This window comes from Mastigoproctus giganteus, chromosome 5, assembly GCF_048544385.1.
Source record: "Mastigoproctus giganteus isolate SK-2022 chromosome 5, ASM4854438v1, whole genome shotgun sequence".
NCBI lineage: Eukaryota > Metazoa > Arthropoda > Arachnida > Uropygi > Thelyphonidae > Mastigoproctus > Mastigoproctus giganteus.
The window spans coordinates 96,732,872-96,755,090 of NC_143579.1; the positions used below are offsets into that span (position 1 = coordinate 96,732,872).

At 38.0% G+C, this 22,219-nt stretch overlaps 1 protein-coding gene across 1 annotated transcript in view; it reads right to left on the minus strand.

The window, feature by feature from the left end:
- LanA (laminin subunit alpha) overlaps positions 1–22,219 on the minus strand; it is a 1,178,005-nt gene that overhangs the window by 337,001 nt on the left and 818,785 nt on the right. The window contains exon 45 of the mRNA XM_090374120.1: positions 19,672–19,765. Coding sequence (XP_090230246.1) covers positions 19,672–19,765 — 94 coding nt within the window. The remainder of the gene's footprint in view (positions 1–19,671; positions 19,766–22,219) is intronic.

The following is a 22,219-nucleotide window of genomic DNA, read 5'->3' on the forward strand; positions in this document are numbered from 1 at the left end:
GTAATCACTATTAGATAGCTTTGATAAACTGAAATGGATTAAGTAAACATTTTCTGAGTTTGGCTGCTGTTATAGCCAATTTATTTTTATTAATACAGAGAATACAATAAAAAAAATTCAACTTAACAATTATTTTAATCAAATTTATTACCTTTTTTAACACAGTATAAAGGAAAAAAACAAATTAAAAGTAGTTTATTCAGAGTAAATCAAAACTGAATACTCTTAAATTGTAATGCAAAAACATCAGAATTTCCAATTTTCAGGATTTAGCCTATTTCTTGCAGGTTCATACAAATTACCACCAGTACTAAATATTCTTTCACTTTCAATTGATGAAGCTGGTGCATTTAAATATTTCAAAGCTAGTTTGCTCAGAGGAAGTAGTTTGTCTCGCATATTTTTCCACAGGTGCCTCCGTAGCCAGGTGGGAAGGAGCAGCAGTGCATAGCACAAGCTTCTTGATTAGACCGGGGTTTGAGCCCATCACCACCAAATACGGAGGATGCGGAAAGGTCAGGGAATGACCACCACATATCCCGGAGCAATATGGCCTTAGTTGCTAATGCTCCTAAAAACCAAATAACAAACAAACAATATTTTTCCACACAGAAATGGGCTATTATTTCTAGGCAGTAATGTCAAATCTAAATACTGATTCAATTCTTGAGTGCAACACTGAATAATGCTTGTTCTTTTTTTTGAGGATTTATTCTCTATTGAACTTACTCTGGGTGACATTTCTTCTGTTCCTTTGTTTTGAACAGTCTTATCAGAAGCTAATTCATCAAACAAATTTGAAAAAGTCATAGTAAAACCTGAGATATCTTGATCTTCAGTATAACTGGTTGAAGCATATCCTGTTGAAATATCATCAAGAGAATTCCCTCTTACCTCCATTTGATCTTGCTCCAGAGCTTCTAAAACTCATTCCTTTATTTTGTTTTTCATAGCACTTCTTTGAAATTTCATCTTAAATCTAGGATCTATAAAAGTACATAAACACAAAGATTTATTTTCCATGTAAGGGGAAAATCTTTTCACAATTGACGATTTAAGATCCTCAACTGTGGTAAGAATTCCACTGAAATTATCTTTTGGACAAAACATAAATTAAGAGTCAAAATTGTAGGGATTATCATTGAAGCAGTAGATTCTCTTTTACTAATGAGGCTTCATTAGTGATTTCTTCAAATGGACTTAGGAGTTGGACAATTCTTTCTACAAGACCCCATTGGTATGAACTTAATGTTTGAATATTGTTATTCACAGCATAGGTTGCAAGAGCTTTTCACTGTTCTGTGTTTCTTTTCAGCATGTAATACGTTGAATTCAGACAAGTGGATACATCTTGAATTAATTTATGCTTCTTTAAAGCAGCTGCTTCTGTATTTCCATTAATTTGTTAACTGCTGAAGCAGAATGACTGAAGTATTTTACAATATTCCTATTTATAGTACCAACAGTCCTTACAGCCTGCTAGGCAAACATGGAGTCATTTATTGAAAGTTGTTATGTGTGTATGAAACATGATTGCGACTGTAAACCACTACCAGTGACACTAGCTACCATATTTAGTGCAGAATCTTGTAGTGTAAAGAAGGCTTTACTTTTTGAGATCTTATATTCTTCTACCACATTGTTAAACTCTTCACTGATCTGTATCCCTGTATGACAGCCTGAAAATGGAAGAATTCTTAGGACAGCCCTGTGTTGATCAAACTCATTTGTAAGCCAGTGGTCTGTAATACTCCGAAATGGAGAACTATTTGTAGTAGCTGTCCAAATATCAGTGGTTAAAGAAATGGTAGCTTTATCAAGGAATGTTTGAAGTTTTGTTTTTACTTTCTGAAATATATCTAGAATGATTTTATCAGTGAAATTTTTTCTACTTGGAATATTGTAATTTGGGCAAATTTTTTTTAAAAATAGCTTTTGGAATACAGTGTCATGTGTTGCAGAATATGGTTGAAGTTGAACAGCTATCATTTCTCCAATTAAATAATGGATCTCTTTGGCATTGCAGTCATTAATATCTCAAAGCGTCTTCTTCTTTGTTAATACTGCTTTTATAGTAGTTTGCACTTTAGCAGGAGGTTCAATGGTGCTGATACTTCCCATTCAGCATATGTCCTTTTCAACTTATCTGATGCCTCTGTTTCTTTTGACATTTATTCTGGATGGAATTTTTGACATAACTCATCATATTTGTGGTTGTAAATGTTTTGGCTGTTTTACTACCCCTTGATATGGTGGTATCATATAAATTACATATGCAAACAGTTTTGTCCTTTGGATTTATCATAAAATACCTCCAGGCAATACTTGGTGCCATAACAGTTACCGTGACAATTACTTAAATCCAAGGTTGTTTGTTTTTGTTTGTTTTTTTTGGTTTTTAGGAGCATTAGTAACTAAGGCCATATTGCTCCGTGATATGCGGTGGTCATTCCCTGACCTTTCCACATCTTCCGTATTTGGTGGTGACGGGCTCGAACCCCAGTCTAATCAAGAAGCATGTGATACACACTACTGCTCCTTCCCACCTGGCTACGGAGCCACCCTCCAAGGTTGCAGTGGAGGGTAATAAGTCATACACCCTCTGAATTTTTTTAAGCATATTTCTGGTTTTTGAAAGGGCTTAAAAAAACAAATACTATTAAAATATTTACTGAAAATTAAAAAATAAATTTATTAGAATTTGATTCCTAGGCAATACTTATAGTTTTATGTGATTTCTATGCAACCAAAGTGAATTTGGTTAATAAACCTGATATGTACAGTATACTCTCTGCTTTTCATAACTTTCATAGAGTATACCTTCTGTTAATTTTACAACTACAGTACTTAAATCTTAATGTGTGCTATGTGGATAGTACACAGTTCTGCAGTATAGCTGCTACATTCAGTGGGGAGCTTTATGGATATGGTAATGTTAAGAAATACTGTGGCTGCACCAACATGTAAGGCCACCGTAGCCTAGTGGTCAGGCACGCGGGTGCATAAGTACACGTGCCTTGAGTGACCGGGGTTCAAGCCCGTGACTGCTGAATACGGTGCTGTTTCTTGTATTCTGTCTATCTTGTAAAAACTCCTCTGACCGTTTGGTCGTCCCAGATTATAAACAGAAACAGAAATTTTGCACCAACATGCTTGTCAGTTTTAGATCCATCTGTTAGATCGGTGTGTACTGGCTGTGATGGGTTCTCAGTGTGGTATGTATGTGTAGTATGTTCTGCTGGGATATGGTAAGTTTTCCCCAGGCTGTGAATGAAAAGTCACATGGCAGTATATGATATGTCCAGGGTGGGACTGTATGAGAGGCAGTAGGCTGTATCTTACTCAGGTCAATTTGCTAGTCAGCTAATAGTGAGCGAAGATGTATCCCGATTGTTAGGTTTATAGATGTGTAAGCTTTATAAAGGTTTTCCCATTTAGGAGAGAAAAGTCCATTCCAAGTGGGATGTTTAGGATGCCCTTTGAGTTTTGCTACATAATTTAATAAAAGCATTTGTCTGCGTAGCTGCAAGGGCATTTCAAGCACTTCAGCATATAGGCTCTACACCGGTGATGTATGGTATGCCCCCAGGGAAAGACGAAGTGTGCTGTGGTGTACACGATCAAGTCAATGTAAAGCACTTGGTCTAGCAGAGCTATACACTACAGAACAACAGTCCAGATGCGACTGTATTAATGAATGGTAGAGATGTAGTGGTGCGTAACGGTCAGCACCCCCATGTTGTGCTTGATAGAACTCTTAAGATGCTAAGCTTTTTGAGACAGGTAATCCGGAGTGTTTTTATGTGTTCAAGAAAGGCGAGTTTTTGGTCGAATATCAACACCAAGAAAGTGGACACTAGGGACCACTGATATGACTTGATTTTCTAGTCAAAGTTCCGGATCTGCATGTAGGTTACGCTTCCTACAGAAGTGTATCCTGACAGTTTTTTGGTTTGAGAGACAAAATCCATTGCTTTGGGACCATTTATCTATTTTGTTGATGGCACATTGCAGCTGTTCTATCATTTGAATATTGGGCAAATGGCAGGCATACTGAAGTCAAAGGCATACAGGGTAGAAGATACTGTTTGTGGTAGGTCATGCATTGTTGAGTTCACTATTATATTAAAAAGAATGGCACTTGGCACTGATCCTAGTGGTATGCCACCTTCTTGGATAAATTTTGAAGATGACTGTGAACTCTGACTTGAAATGAGCAGTGGTGTAGAAAATTTCGGTTGAACTGTGGTAGGTGTCCGCGTAATCCCAGATCGTATAGGTTTCGCATTATACTGTATCTCCAGGTAGTGTCAAAAGCTTTTTCGATGTCAAAGAGGACCATGACCAGGGGTTCTGTCCATACAAAGGTGTCATGGATGTTAATTTCTGTGTTAATTAAAAGGTCAAGAGTGGATCTACTTTCACGGAAGTGACATTGCAATGGACTTAGCAGGTAATTTCGATCTAGAAACCAGGATAGACTGGCGTTTATCATTTTTTCCATGACTTTGCTCATACTGCTGGTGAGGGCAATAGGTTGATAATGTTGCAGGTCTGTAGGGTCTTTTCCTGGCTTTGGAAAGGCCAAAACATAAGCATGGCTCCATTTGTCGGGGAAAGTGTTTTCTTTGAATATCCTGTTGTATAGGAGTAAGTGTCTTGAGGGCCAGTTCAGTGTGCTTTGTTATCATGATGTAGTGTATTCCATCAGGCCCTGCTGCACTCAGTTTAATGGAGGCTAAAGCATGGTGCAACTCTGATATTGTGAAGGGGAGATTATATGCAACCCTGAATTTTGTTTTGAAATTGATTGAGTGTTTTTACCACTTGTGCTTTGTGTGTATGAAAATGTGCAGAGTATGATGACATAGCTGAGATTTCCATGAAGGACCTACCACAAGTGTTTGCAATCTCCTCTAATTTAATGATAACAGAGCCATTTACATTGAGCATGGGAAAGTTGACACGTGGGTGTTTTGCGCATTTTGCGCACATTCGCTGTATTTTTGCCCATATTGTTTGGGTGTTTGTTGTTCTTGTAATTGTGGAAGTGAAACACCTCCATACTTCCATTTTGCTGATCTGCCTAACATGTTTTGCCCTTGCCTGTTTAAAGAGGATGAGGTTTGCTGTTGTAGAGAACTTCCTGAAGATGTTCAATGTTGTTTTTCTGTTTTCTGGCTGCACTACATTCATCATTCCATCTTACTTTTGAGAAGGCAGAAATAAATTTTGTTTTGGAATTGCTTTGTCCACTGCCTACAGTATTTGGTTGGATAGATATTCTACTGACAGGTTTATGGGTGTTTTTTGGACTTGTTTTTATGGAATTGCCAAATGGAAAAGTTCCATTTGGCAATTCAGAAGGAAAGGTGGGGAACACTTGTATCAATGTGGCATATCACAGGGTAATGATCACTGCCCAGTGGGTTGCTGTGAATGGTTACTGAGCACAGAGACAGACATCAATAGCTGAAGTAGATCCTGTAGGAAGATGTGCACAAGTGTGCGCTCCATTGCTTAAAGTTATCAGAGTGTGTTGATCGAGTAATTTTTCGATAGTTTGTCCACGCTTGTCTAGTTTGTGGCTTCCCCATAAAGGATAGTGACTGTTGGGGTCTCCTAGAATGCAGAAAGGTTTGAGAAGTTAGATCACTAATTCTTCTAAGTCAGCATAGTTTATATTTTCGTTAGGTGGCAAGTATAATGAGACTATGGTTAAATACTGAGTTAATATTGACCCATGCAGCGACTGCATCAAGGTTTGTTTTATTAGTATTAGTAATGGCCACATGGTGCAAGAAAGCCTATGGCTTATGCTGCACCAGCCAAAAAAAAAAAAAAAAAAAAAAAACCCCGAATAAAACAATGATAAAAAAAAATAATAATAAATAAATAATAATAATTAATAAAAGAAAAGGAAATTCAACCTATCACCTTATGTGCTTCCCTCACCCAAAGGTACTATCCAGATGACCTTTGAATTTCCCCAAATTGTCAGCCTCTACCACCCATGTAGGCAACTTATTCCAGTAATTTATAACTCGCTGGCTAAAATAAAACTTCCTGCAGTCCAATCTAAACATTCCCCCCCCCCCCGTAACTTGAATTTATGTCCCCTAGTTCTAGCATCATTTATAATCTTGAAAATTTCATCCTCATTCATTTTACTGATGCCTCTCAGAGCCTTAAACAATTCAATCAAATCTCTAAGGTGTCTAGTTTCCAAACTCTGCAACCCACATATTCGAAGTCTTTCTTCATAAGGATGCCCTTTTGCCGATCTCACCAGGTGAGTTACCTGTCTTTGCACCCTTTCAAGAAGCGCTATGTCTTTCTTTCTTTAGGTGCGGTCTCCATACTTGAACATAGTATTCCAAGTGTGGTCTAACAAAAGCCTTATATAATGGGATTATCACATCCCAATCTTTACTTGCAAAAGTTCGATTGATCATTGATAGGATGCCATGGGCCTTCCTTGCAACCTGTTTACAATGCTCAGAGAATTTCATGTCTGACCGTATTGTAACACCCAAGTCCCTTTCCTCCAGTACTGGGTTTAGTTGAACTCCACCAAGTGAATAAGTTATTTTGGGATTACTGTTTCCCAGGTGTAATACCTTACACTTTGTTGGATTAAAGCATAGCTGCCATTTTTCTGACCATTCCTGAAGTCTACCTAGGTCTCTCTGAAGAAGCTCAGCTTGACAGTGATCATTAACTACTCTACCAATTTTAACATCATCTGCAAATTTAGACATCACGCCCTCTATCCCTTCATCGATGTCGTATGAAAATTAAAAACAACAGTGGTCCTAATACTGATCCTTGGGGAACCCCACTTCTTACATCAACCCAATCTGAGGAATAGCCATTTATCACAACCCTCTGCCTCTTGCCCTGAAGCCATCCTGCTATCCATCTAAGGATTTTCCCAGTGATTACAACCTGTTCTAGCTTATAAAACAACCGCTCATGTGGGACTGAGTTCAAAAGCTTTGCTGAAATCTAAATAAACAATGTCGAAATTATTCCCCAAATCCAGCTCGTGAGTGACCCTTTCAAAATAGCAAAAAAAATTTCTTAAACATGATTTTCCCTTTACAAAACTGCTGAGTATCCTTGAGAATTTCAATTCGATCCAAATGATCCTGAATTCCACCCTTGATCATTGCCTCCATGATTTTCCCTATCACTGAAGTCAGACTGACAGGTTGATAATTTCCCACTTCACTCTTAGAGCCACCCTTATGTATGGGAGTACATCGACACTTTTCCAATTCAAGGGAATCTCCCCAGAGTCTAGTGATGCTCGCATAATTAGCCTCAATGGTTCAATGCACTCACTTGCCGCCTCCCTTAAGATTATAGGGTATATTCCATCAACTCTAGGAGCCTTACTGGCCTGTAGGCTTAAATGTTTTTTCATTAAATAATCTTGCGAAATTTCAATATCATTAATTACATATTTTTCAACTTTGCTCCCACAATTTTCCATTGCCACAAAAGGTTTTTTTCATTTGTAAATATCGATGCAAAATAACTGTTGAGCTCATCTGCAATGGCAGCTGGTGTATTTAATACTATCCCCTTTCCCTTACGTAAAGGTCCGATCTGGTTTGTCCTGCTCTTCTTGGCATTTATATATGTGAAGAATTTCTTATCCCCCCCCTCTTTGCTCTGTTTGCTAGTGATTTCTCATAAACTGCCTTTGCCTGTTGAACCTTTTCTGTGGCTCTATTACACATCACCTTGTAGCTGTTATAGGCTTTAGTACTTTTTATTGCTCTGTAACCTTTCCATGCCACCTTTTTCTGCTCAAGTAATGTGGCAACTTCACTATTCATCCAACTTGGAACCCTCCTTGTGGAGTATTTTTTTTAATGGTAAATACGGATTCAAGGCATCTGTGATTAATATTTTAAAAGCATACCACAGTTCAAATGTATTCATTCTCTGTGCGATATCTACCCAGTTAATAGAGGCCATGTAGCATCTTAAGGCATCGTAATTTCCTTTTCTGAAATTAAAACCCATTCCGTTGCCTTTTACTACTGCTACTTCTCTCATCATCATCCACCGTAGAACTCCATGATCACTTCCTGCTACTGGTTCCTCTACTGTCAGCCCTGTTATGTCATCTGATTCATGGTTGATGATGAGGTCTAGGATATTCTTTTCTCTAGTACTTTCCCTGACATGTTGATACAAATAACAGTCATCTAGTTGATTTAAAAATTTTGTTCCCCATGTCGAGTTTCCTTCCAATTTACTCCAATCAATTAGAAGCAAATTGAAATCACCCATAATAAGACATTGATGCTTACTTGCCCATTCCATTTGCATGTAGAGGCTTTCGTCATAATCTTCACAATCACCTGGTCTGTAGATTACTCCTACTCGCATTATACCTTTGTTTCCAACTATCTCACACCATTCAGATTCTATACTAGCATGTGAAACGGCTAAATCCATGAGAACTCCGGCTAAAATTCAATAAAATTATGGATGTTTTAAATCAAAATTTGATAGAGAAATAATAATTTCTCTATCAAATACTGGATAGAGTATTTTATAGAGAATTTATAAAAAAAAATATACTGGAGAATGATTTCGGAACGAGTAATTGAGATAATTAAATTTTTAGCTTCATGAAATTTGGCGCTGAGAGGAAGCAATGAAAAATTATTTGAACCAAATATTGCAAATTTTGTTGGGACAAATAGAGTACAAGCAAGAATTTTACAAGAAAATAGAAGAGCTTTTTATGTTCCATGTGTCATGCATAAATTAAATTTAGTTATATCTGATGCAGCACATTCTTCAACAACTTCAGAATTATTTTTTAGAACATTATCAGTGTTATATGCAATTTGCATTGCTTTGCCAAGTAGGTAGGATATTTTAAAAAGGCACGTAAAAATTACTGTGAAATCTCTACCAGAAACAAGATGGGAAAGGAAAGATAAAAGCTGTTGGAGCAGTACAATATCAGTTATGGGATATTACAACTGGATTAAATGAAATCAAAGAACAGTCCAAAGGAAAAGATGCAAAACTGCAGTCTGAAATACAAGGTTTGTTAACAGAAATTATACTTCTTTTAAATTTATTATAAGTGTAGTTGTTTGGTATGAAATATTGAGCATTAAAAATGAAGTGATAAAGCCATGCAAAGTAGTAAAATTGATATGAACACTGCATCATAGAAGATGCTCTTAGTCAACTAAACAAATTTAAAACATCAGAATTTAAATTGTGTATGGACAAAGCTATAGATATTGCAACTGAGTTGGAAGTACGTCAGAGTTACCAGGAGTGCTAGTTTCTCCATCAGATGAATGCTCTGCTAATCCAACTAAAAAGGTTTGAAACAGATTTTTTTAATATAATGATCGATGTAGCTATCGTTAGCTTACAAGAAAGATTTGATCAGATGAATGAAATATTCTCAGCTTTTCATCTTATTCCAAAATCAAATAACTTCATGAATTTATTTGAAAATGTGATAGAAATGAAATGTCAAAACCTTGAAGGAATTTTAATGGCGAAGATGGGTACAGTGACATCAATGCCAAAGAGTTACATCAAGAAATCCAATCTTTGCAGCATGTTTTAAAATGAAAAACTTTTGGTTGACATTTATTCAAGAAAAAACTAAGTTGAATTATATGACAACATCACCATTTCTCTTCGGATATTATTAACATTGCCAATTACAGTTGCATCTGGAGAGGGGAGTTTTTAAGAATTAAAATGATTAAAACGTATTTACAAGCAACAATTGGCCACGGAAGAATTAATAGATTGGCTATTATGGCAATAGAACAAGATGTACTAAAAGATGTAAAAACATCAGATGTTATAGACAAATTTATATCAAGTAAATATCATAAGGTAATGATATTTACTTGATATAAATGTGAAATGATGTGAAAACTTATAAACTTATAAGGTAATGATGTGAAAACTTATAAACTTATAAGGTAATGATGTGAAAACTTATAATGTACTAGTCATTAAAGTTTAAATAAATAATTATGATTTGAATAATTTTTGAATATTTCCTTACTTTTCAATTTTATGAATTCCAACTCACATTTTTGCGACGGGAAGTCCTAGATGAATATTTTGCCCAGGGCCAACAGAAGTCTATGTACGGCACTGCTCAAGTTTACCTTTCCCCTTCTTTGGGAAATAAGGTTTCCCTGTATCCATATCCTCATGGGTGAACAGTTCTAAAACCTATTCATCTTGATTTAAATTGTCTTCTGAGTCCATGTATTCTGTTTGGTTTGAGCCAAGAGTGGTAGATACTGTGGTATTCTGCGGTTGAATGGCATCTGGTTGTACTTTATGCCTTTGCTTTGTTTGTTTTTCATTTGGTTTGTTGGTACTGGGAACAACAGTAACCTTGCTCATTCAGCTAGTATTTACTCGGTGGTATAGTTACCTTTGGGTAGAAACTGATGTATGTTTTGTGGTTATTTGTGCATAAGTTGGTTTGTTAGTATTCGGAACCGGTAAGGATTTTTTAGCCTGCTGGTAGGCTACATTATGTTCTGCTTTGTGCTGCTGCTGCTGCTGTATCTATTTTCCATGTTTCCAAAGAGCACACTCCTTGGAATATGCCAGATGTGTCTCTGTTAAGACAGATTGGCGTTGTCGCTGTGTAGTCAGTATTAATGTGCAAAGTGGATCTACAAAGTGGATCTACATGTGGCACAGGCAGCTACTCCTCTGCAGACTGTCTGTGAGTTCCCAAACTTCTGGCACTTGTAGCAGCATAATGGGTTTCAGATGTATGGTTTAACTCGGCAGTTAAGACAGCCTGCTTTTATCACTGTTGGTGGTTTGGGATTGTCAAAAGTGAGTATTATGTTCCGTGTAGGAACTAGTATGGCATCTAATATCTTTTTCATAATTCTTCTGACATTAATGACTCCTTGATCTTGTAATTCTTCTTTTAGCTCTCCATCTGACACATTGATGAGGTCCCATTTGGTGATGGCACCTCTTGACATGTTCAGGGAAAGTGGTGAAATGGTGACAGAAGTTCCACCCAAAGTTTTTAGTTATTGTAGTTGCTCAGATTGTCCAGCAGTGGTAACTTCAACTAGTAGGTCTCCCGATCTTAAACGACAAACTGTTTTAGGAGTACCTATTGTGCTTTCTAAGCATTTCTGCACTAGGAATTGAGAGACTTTTCCAATCGGTTGTTCTTGAGTGGAATGAATGATTAGGAAAGTGGGAGTTCAGATTCTGCCTACATCAGTCTTTTCACATTTTGCTGCAACAGACCAGACTCCTGTTGTTGCCTTGTCAGGGTTTCTTCTGTGTACCCAGTAGCGTTCTGGGTTTTGGAAACTGCTTGCTCCATTTCATCCAGGAAGGGAGACCTTTTCTCCTCCACGTTACCAGCCCCACCACCTGGGGGCAGGAGCAGTGCCACATTTGTGATCAAGCAGTAGTGGATTAGTGATAATATGCAAATAAAAGGAAAAAAGAAAAAAGGTTACTTCTGATCAAGTAAAGCAATTTATTTGCTAGGATTATTTAATTGATTGTTAATGTAACGCTAAATAAAGAAGATGATTTTATTTATTCAAGAGAGAGTGCTAATTCACTAGCAAAGACACTTGATCACAAAATCGCTTGGCACCTGGGGCCCTGGAAGATGGTTTAAAAGGTAACTAATTCTGTAATTGAACACTTTTATACATAAATTACTGTAGTATTCCGTACATTAATATTATTTAGTTGATATTTGACTGTATGTAATGTACTGTAATTAAGCAATAGGTGACTTTTTCAGTGGGATGCTGGCTATTAAGGTGGGAAAGCATTGTAATGACTAATCGGAAATCGGCTGATTAACAGAAGCTGATTAAACGGTAATTGGGCAATTTTCTTATCGGTTGGCCATTCCAAGAGTACCTTTTAGTTTCAATAAATTAACATTCTTTCATTCCGATATAAGAATATTGTAGTTAAAAATGTAAAAAAAAAACAAAAAAAAAAAACAGAGCGGTAGAAATTTAGTCATTATAGAGAAATTAATTCATCTTTTAAGGTTGTTATAACGAAGGTAAAATAGCATTAGATTCATGGCATACTGACTAGGACCTAATGCATAAGTATTTACAATGTGGGTCACCCAGGGCAGGCGCTAGAGTGTGTGGCACCCGAGGCAAGAGCTAGTAATGGTACCTACTTCATCTCATCTCGTATCTTAACATGAATATATATGCAGTAGTGCTTCTAGAAGTGCCTATTTTAGGTGGTTCCTGTGGCAAGTGCCTCAGTGCCTTGCGCTTCCCTAGCATTGGCTCTGGGATCAACATAAAGAGCTTTGACTGTATATAACAAATCAAAAATGCAACACGCACACGCACGCACACACACACACACACAAGGACCATAAACTGAAATTCTGCTAATGAGAAAGAGGGTAACATGGCGCAAGAGAGTTACAAAAACAAAACCCACATGATGGCATATTGTTTCATGTGCATAATAGTGGTGGAAAAGGTGTCAAATAAATATGCATGTAAATTGAAATGCACATTATAAGATTTTGCGTTATAGTAGGATGAGCTGGATTAGTATATTATTATAGTAATAGCAGTATTATAAACTTTTTCTTCTTCTTTTTTTTTTTTTTTTCCTACCCATTGATGGGTATTGGTACCAAGTGGATGGGATGGCTGACTGTGTCTAGTTACCATTATTATTATTATGTTGGTCGAGGAATTATCTTACTATCCTATAGGTGTTCAGGATTGCGGCTTTCTGGATTTCCAAGTATTCTCTGGGAGGCTTATTTCTGATAGTTCTTATGAAAGCTCTTTGGTACCATGAAGGTGGTTGACACAATGATCGTGATGGTCATTACTTTTTCCATATGCCACACATCTTTGACTCCTGTCTTAGGTCTGAGTACTTCCTGATATTTTTCTCTGTGTTTTCTGGAGGTTGCTGGTCTTGGGCACTGCTATGTTGATTGAGTAGGTAGCTATTTCCGTCTTGTCAATGAGGGTTATGCTTGGTCTGTTGGGCAGGATCGTCTTGGCCGTTATGGCGGTCCCAGGATAGTCTCTGCGAGTAGAGATCTCTATCATGGGCTGAGGCTTGTATTTGTATTAAGTAAACTTTCTTTGATCAAGCTGGCACTTTTGCGCTAGCTTCTGATGAATTATCCTGGCCACTTGGTCATGTCTGTGAGTGTATTCCATCTGGGTGATCTACCTGCTTCCTACAGTGATGTGCTGGATTGTTTCTGGGGCCAGGTTGGAATTGTCCACATGTGACATCTGTTATTCTGGGGTCCTTGGCAATGTATTTCCTGGTGTTGATTACCTGGTCTTGGATGATGAGCACGAATCCTTCAGCCACGGAAGAGCCTAATGTTTGTAAGCCAAGAGTTGCAAGCCATCTGATCTATGTAGTCTTGATGGAGGTCACTGTAGTGTCTGCCATTGAGCATCTTCTTCTTCCATCTTTCTGTCTTTGTTTCTTCTGTCTGTTAAGTGCATTCTCGTTGAGGTTGAGTGTTGTGTGCCGTTTGTCTACCCTTTTTTATGGCTTAATAGACTAGTGCTACATTTTCCTGGAAGTAATATCTCAAGTTCTTAATTGCCTTCTTCTCTTGTTCAACAAGGTCAGTCAATCCCATCCCTTCTTTTTTTATGAAATCTGGTTAGTCCCTCAATGGCTGACATCCAGTGATGTTGTCACCTCTGGGTCATTATTATCCTCGTTGATCTTATAATCTCCTCTAGCTCGGTGTTGGTCCAATCGATGATCACAAAGGAGCATGTTAGTACTGCACTGCATAAGCGTTTATGGATGTGACCATGTTCCCGGCATTCGGCTTTGATTTTAGCAGGTTGTCGGTCTCTGACGTTATTTCTCAGTCAGGCGGGCTTTGATCTAATTGTGTTCTAACCGGTGGGCCTGCATCATCCCCCAGATATTTGTATGTCAAATAGCTGAGGATGATTTCATTAATTCAATCTGTCCACCGGTCCTCGGCTGGTAGTTGCATCCAAATGGATGTCTTTGATGCAATCCACGGGCCTTGCATTTGTCTAGGCCATGCATCCTGACATTAGTGCTGAACTCCCCAGTGATCCAGAGTAGCCTTTGGAGTTGATTCTCGGTTGTGGCATAGCATTTTATGTCACCTATGTACATCAGGTGAGAGAGAGAGAGAGAGAGAGAGAGAGAGAGAGAGAGAGAGAGAGAGAGAGAGAGAGAATATACAGGTTCTTCCTCCCTTCTTTTAGGACATATCCATACTTGCTGCTATTGATCATTGTGGACAGTGGATTAAGTGCCAGACAGAACCATATTGGACTCAGGTCATCTTTCTGGAAGATTCCTCTTCTGGTGGATATTGGTCTGGTTGTGATGTTGTGAGGAACACCTTGATGGTGGTCCTCCATTTTGCCATGATTGCTTCTATTTAGTGTTGGATTGCGTTTGTAGATATTCATTATCTCTAATAGCCAGCTATGGGGCACAGAGTCAAACGGCCTTGTGATGTAGCCAGTGTGCAGGTTGTGGTGCTTCTTGTAGGCTTGCTCCATTACTGCAGTGTCAATGGTCAATTGCTTCTAGCATTCCCTGCTCATCTGCTTACATCCCTTCTGCTGTTCAGCCATAATGTTCTAGCTCACAAAGTGGTCTCATATCTTTATAGTTATGCAGCTGGTCAAGTGTCTTTATCCTTGGCCTTTAGGTAGATGATTTCTTGAGCCAGAGACTCTGGGATTGTTTCAGGGTGCATTATTATCTGGGTGAAATGCTCTGCTATGTGCCTGTGGGTACAGCTGAACTTCTTGTACCAATAGTTGTGGTTGTTATCTCTTCCTGGGTTTGCCAGTTTTGGGTTATTTTATTTCTGAATTTCCCATTCTATTATCTCTTGTATGTTCATGGTTTTCTTCCTTTCTAGATGTATTCAGGGAGCATGGCCATTACGACTAAATTTTCTGCTCCATAGGTTTCCCCAGAACTCCTAGAGTACATTCTGGTGGGGTGGTCTGTTGCCTTCCTTCTTCTCTTATTTGATTTTCCTGTTGAAGTCATTCTCTGGTTTCATCAAATATTCTGTTGTCTGTTTTCTTCTGAGAAAACAGACAACAGCAAGAAACTTCACTGTTCTTCCTGTAACAGTGAAGTTTCTTGCTGAGTGCCAGATGTTTCTGCTTGAAAGTGTCAAGGAATTCTTCAATCCTGTGATTATAGGTCTTGTGTTTGCTATGGATGTTGTCTTTCTTGAGAATGGCCTTCACTTTTTTGATAAACTTCTTTCTTCAGTTACCCCGTGCACCATACCAGTGGATCAGTTGGCCTATGTTCCCGTCTCTGTTTTATTATGGTGTGGATCTTTGTGGAGGTCCATTCTCTTGAATTCAGCTACGGCTTTCTTCCACTACTCTTCTTCTTCTTCTTCTTATTATTATTCTGGATTGAGATCTTGTCTGTTTCTACTTTAGCTGTTCTGGGTTGTACTTCTTGTACTTGCAGTTCCTCTTAGAGTTTTTGTTCCATTGTATTCATATTCACTGTTCTTTCTAGTTGGTTGCTCACATCTTGCTTGATTTTTTTCACGATAGCAGGAGTTATTGGGTTATTCTTGAATATGGCCCATCTCTGGTCTGCTTTTTGCTGTTCAGTGACCTGAACAGTTGGGAATCATTCCAACAGCTTGGTGTGTAGTTTTGGCTGTACATTGTGGTGTCTGTCTCTAGCATTGTTACTTTGTAGTATGCTAGCATGATTAATATATTCATTTCGATGCTGCACTTCATGCATTGACTTCTTTTCTCCTGGGGTTCACTAGTGCAGTTGCGCAGGAGGCACTTCCAGTTGGTTGGGCTGGATGGTGTTGCCCTTCAGGTGTGATAGCCACATGTGCCACTTGCTCCACTCTTGTCTGCTGGAGACTGTCTCCCACTTTTTGAACTAGCCCCTCTGTCTAAGACCTGAATGTAAGCAACTTTATCATGCGCCACACTCAATGCAGTATGTTCAATATTTCTACATCTCATCTTCATCCAACTCTGGATGGCAGACCTGTTTAGCTTTGAAATCCAGTGGTGGGTGGTAGTAATGTGAGTAACACCAGATAGCACCACTCTCTGTTTCAGCCTTCTTAACTTCAACCTTGGGGAACACAGGTCCGATTAAGCAACTTTTAGCAATTTTTTCCCTCCCCCCATGATTTTTTTCCCCTCTTGATGGGATTCAAGCCCAAGTCCATGATAATGGTGGTCCGGTGTTGTAATTACTGGGCTGATTGCATCCCCATTATATTATTATTATTGTTGCTATATTATTTCTCCCTGATGGGGTGCCCCACCCCGTGATGGGTACTGGTACCAAGTGCACAGGGTGGTTGTTAGGTCTAGTGTTACTGTTGGTCGAGGAACTCTCTGACTATCCTAAAGGTGTTCAGGATTGCAACTTTTCTAGAGTTCCTTGTATATGTTCTCTGGCAGACCTATGACTGAGAGGCTGTTATGTAGGATTTTTGGCACCATACCAGTGGTAGACACGATGCTCGAGATGGTCATTATTATGGTATGATCCCAATACAACTTATGGGTTGGGGTCTCTAGTATGGCCTGGGGTTTGCACTTGTAATATATTAAACTTTCTTTGATCAACTGCTATTTCCTTGCTAGCTTCTGATGCTACAAGTGCACTCCGTCTGGGTGATCACCTTCCTACGGTAATGTATAGGATACTTTCTCAGGGCAGGTGGCAGTGTCAACACTTGACATCTGAATTCTGAACTCCTTGGTGATGTATTTTCTATAGTAACCGGACTTGGATGGCGAGCATTAATCCTTCAGTCTTCAGGGAAGAGCATCCCACTCGTGAGCCATGCATTGGAAGCCCTTCCCCCCCATCATGGCTTAATCTCTTTACCAGTAGTTTAGAATGACTAATTTTCCCTGATGCAATCGATGGTCTTGCATTTGTCTAGACCAAATTCCATACTGATATCACTGCCAAATTCTTTGGTAATTCAGAGTAGTTGGAGTGGCTTTTTGGTTGCCATATAAAGCTTGATGTCATCCATATACATCATGTGGAAGAGGGTGTACAAGCTTTTTCCTTCCTTTTTTGGGGTTATACTGATACTTTTTGTTGTTGAGCATGGCAGATGCAAGTTGAGTGCTAGACAGAACTGCAGCACGCTCAGATCATCTCCTTGAAAGATTCCTCTCCCGATGGGGATCGGTCTGGTTATGATGTTCTCGACCTTGATGGTGGTACTCCATTTCACCATGGTTGCGTCTGGGAAGTTTGTCACTGTTGGATTGACTTTGTAGTCTCTATTATTCAGCTATGTGGCATGGAATTGAAGGCCTTACAGTAATTGATGTCAGCTATGTACAGGATACAGCACTTTAGCATTAGCATTAGCAGAGGCATTTGATGCAAGAAAGCAAGCTTATGCAGTATCAGCCAAAAAAAAAAAAATAAATAAATAAATAAAAAATAACTACTTCCACTTCACCCCTCTGTTCTTCAAAATACCTGTCCAGCTGAGCCTTAAACTTATTTAGGCTATCAACTTCCACTACAAGGGATGGAAGTCTGTTCCACCAACCAACCACCCGCTGGCTAAAGGCAAATTTCTGCATGTCTATCCTACATCTGTCTTTCCTCAATTTGAATTTATGCCCTCTCAGGTGATTATTCTGGGCAAGAGGAAGAATCCCATCAGCATTGAGCATGCTCAAACCATTCAAGGCTATATACACCTCTATCAGATCATCTCGCTGGTGCCTAGTCTCCAGTCACTGTAATTTGCAAAACTTAAGCCTTCCTTCGTAAGAGCATCCCTTTGTTCCATTCACTAATCTTGTTGCCCTTCTCTGTACTCGTTCCAGCAGCTCTACATCCTTCTTGAAATGAGGCCTCCAAATTCCTATATATCATTTCTCCTCCACTTTACTCTCAGTTATTACAAGATTCTCTAGCTTGTTCCAGCAACTCTACATCCTTCTTGAAATGAGGCCTCCAGACCTGTATACAGTACTCAAGGTGTGGCCTGACCATTGCCTTATACAAGGGAATAATCACCTCCTTATCCCTGCTAGAAAAATTCCTATATATCATCGACAATACACCATGAGCTACTCTTGCAGCCCATCTGCACTGCTCAGAAAACTTCATATCTGCCTGCACAACCACCCCCAGGTTCCTTTCCTTCTCTACCACTGTCAGTGTAGTACCACAGAGTTGATACATTGTTCTGGGGTTGCTGTTTCCCATATGTAGTACTTTACATTTGTCAATGTTAAACTTCATTTGCCACCTCTCAGCCCATCTGCTCAACCTTTCCAGATCCTGTTGCAGTAGCATAGTGTCCTTGACAACCCTGCCAACCTTCATATCATCTGCAAACTTGGACATTAAGTTGATATACCATCATCAATATCATTTATAAATACAGAAAACAATAATGGACCCAACATTATTCCACGATGAGCAGTGTCCATTGATTACCACTCTTTGTCTTCTCCCCCTCAATCACCCCTTTATCCATAGCAGCAATTTGCCTCCAATGCCACACTGCTCCAATTTGTGCAGCAGTCTTCCATGTGCAACAGTATCAAAAGCCTTTCTAAGATCCAAGTACATAATATCAAAGTTATTCCCTGCATCCAGTTCTTTTGTGACTGCATTACAGTATCCAATCAAATTGGTCAGGCAAGACTTCCCCTTAACAAAACCATGCTGTGTCTGAGCTATAACTGAAGTCTTGTCTAGATGATCCTGCAGTGCTTCTTTAACCAGTGCCTCCATTAATTTTCTGGCAGAAGTTAAACTAACAGGTCTATAATTACTTGTGTTGCCCTTTGATCCTCCTTTGTGAATTGGGGTCACATTTGCACATCTCCAGTCCATGGGTACTTCCCCTGAGTCCAAGGAAGCTCTCATAATTATGGCTAAGGGTTTGCTTACTTCTTTTGCTGCCTCCTTTAATATAACTGGATAGATCCCGTCCACCCCAGGTGCCTTTCTTGTATTTACCTTCAACAATTTCTCCTCCACTTTACTCTCAGTTATTACAAGATTCTCTAGATTACTGCCAGAGTTGAATACACCTCTGGAATTCCCCTCGCTGAATAACTCCTCATGTGTGAATGTCGATGCAAAATATTCATTTAGTTTGTTAGCCACCTGAGCAGGATCATCAACAGTTAACCCATCGATATCAAGTCGACCAATCTGATTTATCCCCTTCCTTCTAGAGTTTACATAAGTAAAGAACTCTTTGCTGTTTTTCTTTGCATCCCTTGCCAAAGATTTCTCGTAATCTGCCTTCGCCTGCCTAACCTCCTTTGTAACTTGGTTCAGATCAACTATCATAGGCTTCTGTGTCACGTGTTAATTTGTATGTATCCCATGCATTCTTAGCCAATGATCTCAAACTGCCTTAGGCAGCCTAACTTCCTAAGGAACAAAATATATTCCTGAAACAATATATATTAAGTTAATTATAAGCGATAAACATTTCATTCTAACTACATCAACACAAAAATTTACAAGGTCAAATTTACAAATTTATTACAAATCAATATTTTCTGAACAAATACATTTATACTTGTATAATGATGGATATACAAAATATAAAGTCTATACCTCCATCTACATAATCAAGCAAATGTTTGGCTTCTTCAAGTAATTCATCACTACGATGTTTTGAGATATCAGCTCTGTCTGCAACACCATCTGACTAAGAAATATAAAAAATGAAAACTATTTCAATATAAAGGAAGCATTTTGTTACTTAAAAACTATGGAGTATCCTGTATTTTTAAGTTTATTCACAAAATTCAAAAGCATTCTTATCCAAGCACACTATTCAGTTGACCCAATACAAATTTATGGTATGGGACTGATGGGTTTTTTTTTTTTTTTTTTTATAATTTTAAGCATCCATCTTGAAATGAGATGGCATCCATTGAGAAGTACTATTGATGCAGTACTCTACGTCTGGATTTATACAATTTTTTAGGTTCATTTTGTTATTTAGAAAAAAATGGGTATATATATATATAAAATGTTGTTGCAGATCATATAAACAAAAAATGAAATAATTACAGTCTTATGTAAGTATTATGTACGTATTTCAAATTCAGAAATAAACAATAATGCCGATGTTGGTTTTCAATGCTTTATTATCTTTAAACAACACAATTTACCTATGCATCATGCTGCTCAAGGAATACCATAGTGATGTTTTGCTCAGTAGTAAAAAGAGAGAGAGATAATTCTGAGAATAAGAGCTTCGTTAAACACCATAACATAAAATAAAAACAAGCACTTGTGCAAAATGTAGTTCTGAAAATTTGATTACTACACTTTTCTTACTGTGATTTTACTACTGAAATCAGAATCTATAATCTGTAGACTGTAATTTTCAGGATATATATAAGTGAAGGAAGGATGCTATTCCACAAAACAGAAGTTAAAGGAACAAATGAGGAAGAAAAGTTGATTCTGTGAGTTTTAAGTTGGCCAGTAAATGGATGTTGACTGGTTATGGCATGCATTCAGACTGGTTTGAAAGAGGCAGGGGAATTCAGAAGAACAGTGTCCATGGAAGTAGAAAAGGCTATAGAAAAGGCATGCAGCAGAAATAGAAAAATGTCTATGGGACAAAGAATGGAGAGATTTGTAAGAGATGGGTCATTAATTAATCTCTCAGCCCTCTTTTGAATGGACTCTAGAAGCCTTGGCGATTTTATAGAGGAACCATCCCAGGTGTGGAAACATTATTCCATGATAGAACAGATGAGAGTTGTATAGAGTGAGTAGCTGCTTAAAAGAAAAGTAACTCAAAGACCAAAAGAGAAAATATGTTTTTTAGATGCAGAGGAAACAATATTTGTGATGTGCTTATGCTAAGAGAGAGAGATATTAGAAGACAAGGTAATCCCTAACAGATATATGTGATCTTGTCTAGAAAGCTGAGTGCCAAAGAAGATATGCATAGGAGCAGAAGAATCCTTTTTGTGAGATATAAGATTGGACTGAGGTTGTGGAAAGATTGAATTTGACTAAGTAATCATTGCCCCTTCGGAGAATTACCTGGAGACCAGCATTTAAGGAATTGATAGTGGATATTTGAGAAGTTTAAGCTGTTTGTGAAAGGGCACAAACAGCTTCAACTTCTCAAATATCCACTTTGCATATCAGCAAAACTATGGATAGGATTTCCAGTCAAGGGAAGAAAGTCATTAATATACAAGAGGAAAAAGAGTGGGAAAAAGAATTGAACCTTGGGAACCAGTGCTGTACTGAATATCACTATCCTTCATCTGGGTTAGGGCTTACAATACTGGTCAAAATCTTAATACCGGTATTTCGGTATTTTTAATTTATGAAACCAGGATACCGGTTTGATTTTGGAACCGGTATTCCAAAAACAAACATTTTTCTCAATAAATTTTGATGACAATTAGGTGCAATAAAGTAAGGAAAAAAACAAGTACTGTAATTACTTGAATTCATGTTTTAAATAAACTTTTATTGCAATAATAAATATTCTGAGAAAATCCTTAAAATACAGTTATTCTAAAAACAAAAAAATACATATTGTTACTGCAAAGTTTAGTTATGTTTAAGCAGCCACACTACTGTCCAAATAAAGTGAGCTCTTAAGAAACATAAGCAATCAATAGTACGATTGTTTAAAATGGATCTAATTTTGGTACATATTTGATTAGCGGCAGAAAACGCCCTTTCGGATTCTATTCTGGTACTGTTATACTGAGATAATCTTAGATGATCTCAGTAGATATTTTCTAGGATTTGAACTTTTTTAGCAAAAACAGTTAAATCTATTTCATTAATTTCCAACTCACGTTCATCTTTTAAAATCTTAGTCGAGTCATACAATTTCTTATTTTGGAAAGAATTCGAGGAACACTGATGTTCTTTTTCCATGTTGATCTTCCATGGTTGAATTATGTTCATCATTTTCTGAAGGAGAAAGACGTTTTATTCAGCGAAGTATAATTTTCGCTATAGTATCTGTACTGAGTCTGGGAGAGAGCAAGGAGTGGAGATAAGGAATAAAGAGAGTAAAGAGTGCAGTTAAGGAATTCTTCACATATATAAATGCAAAGAACAGAAGAACAAATCAGATTGGACCGTTAATTGGACGTGGGACAGTATTAGATAG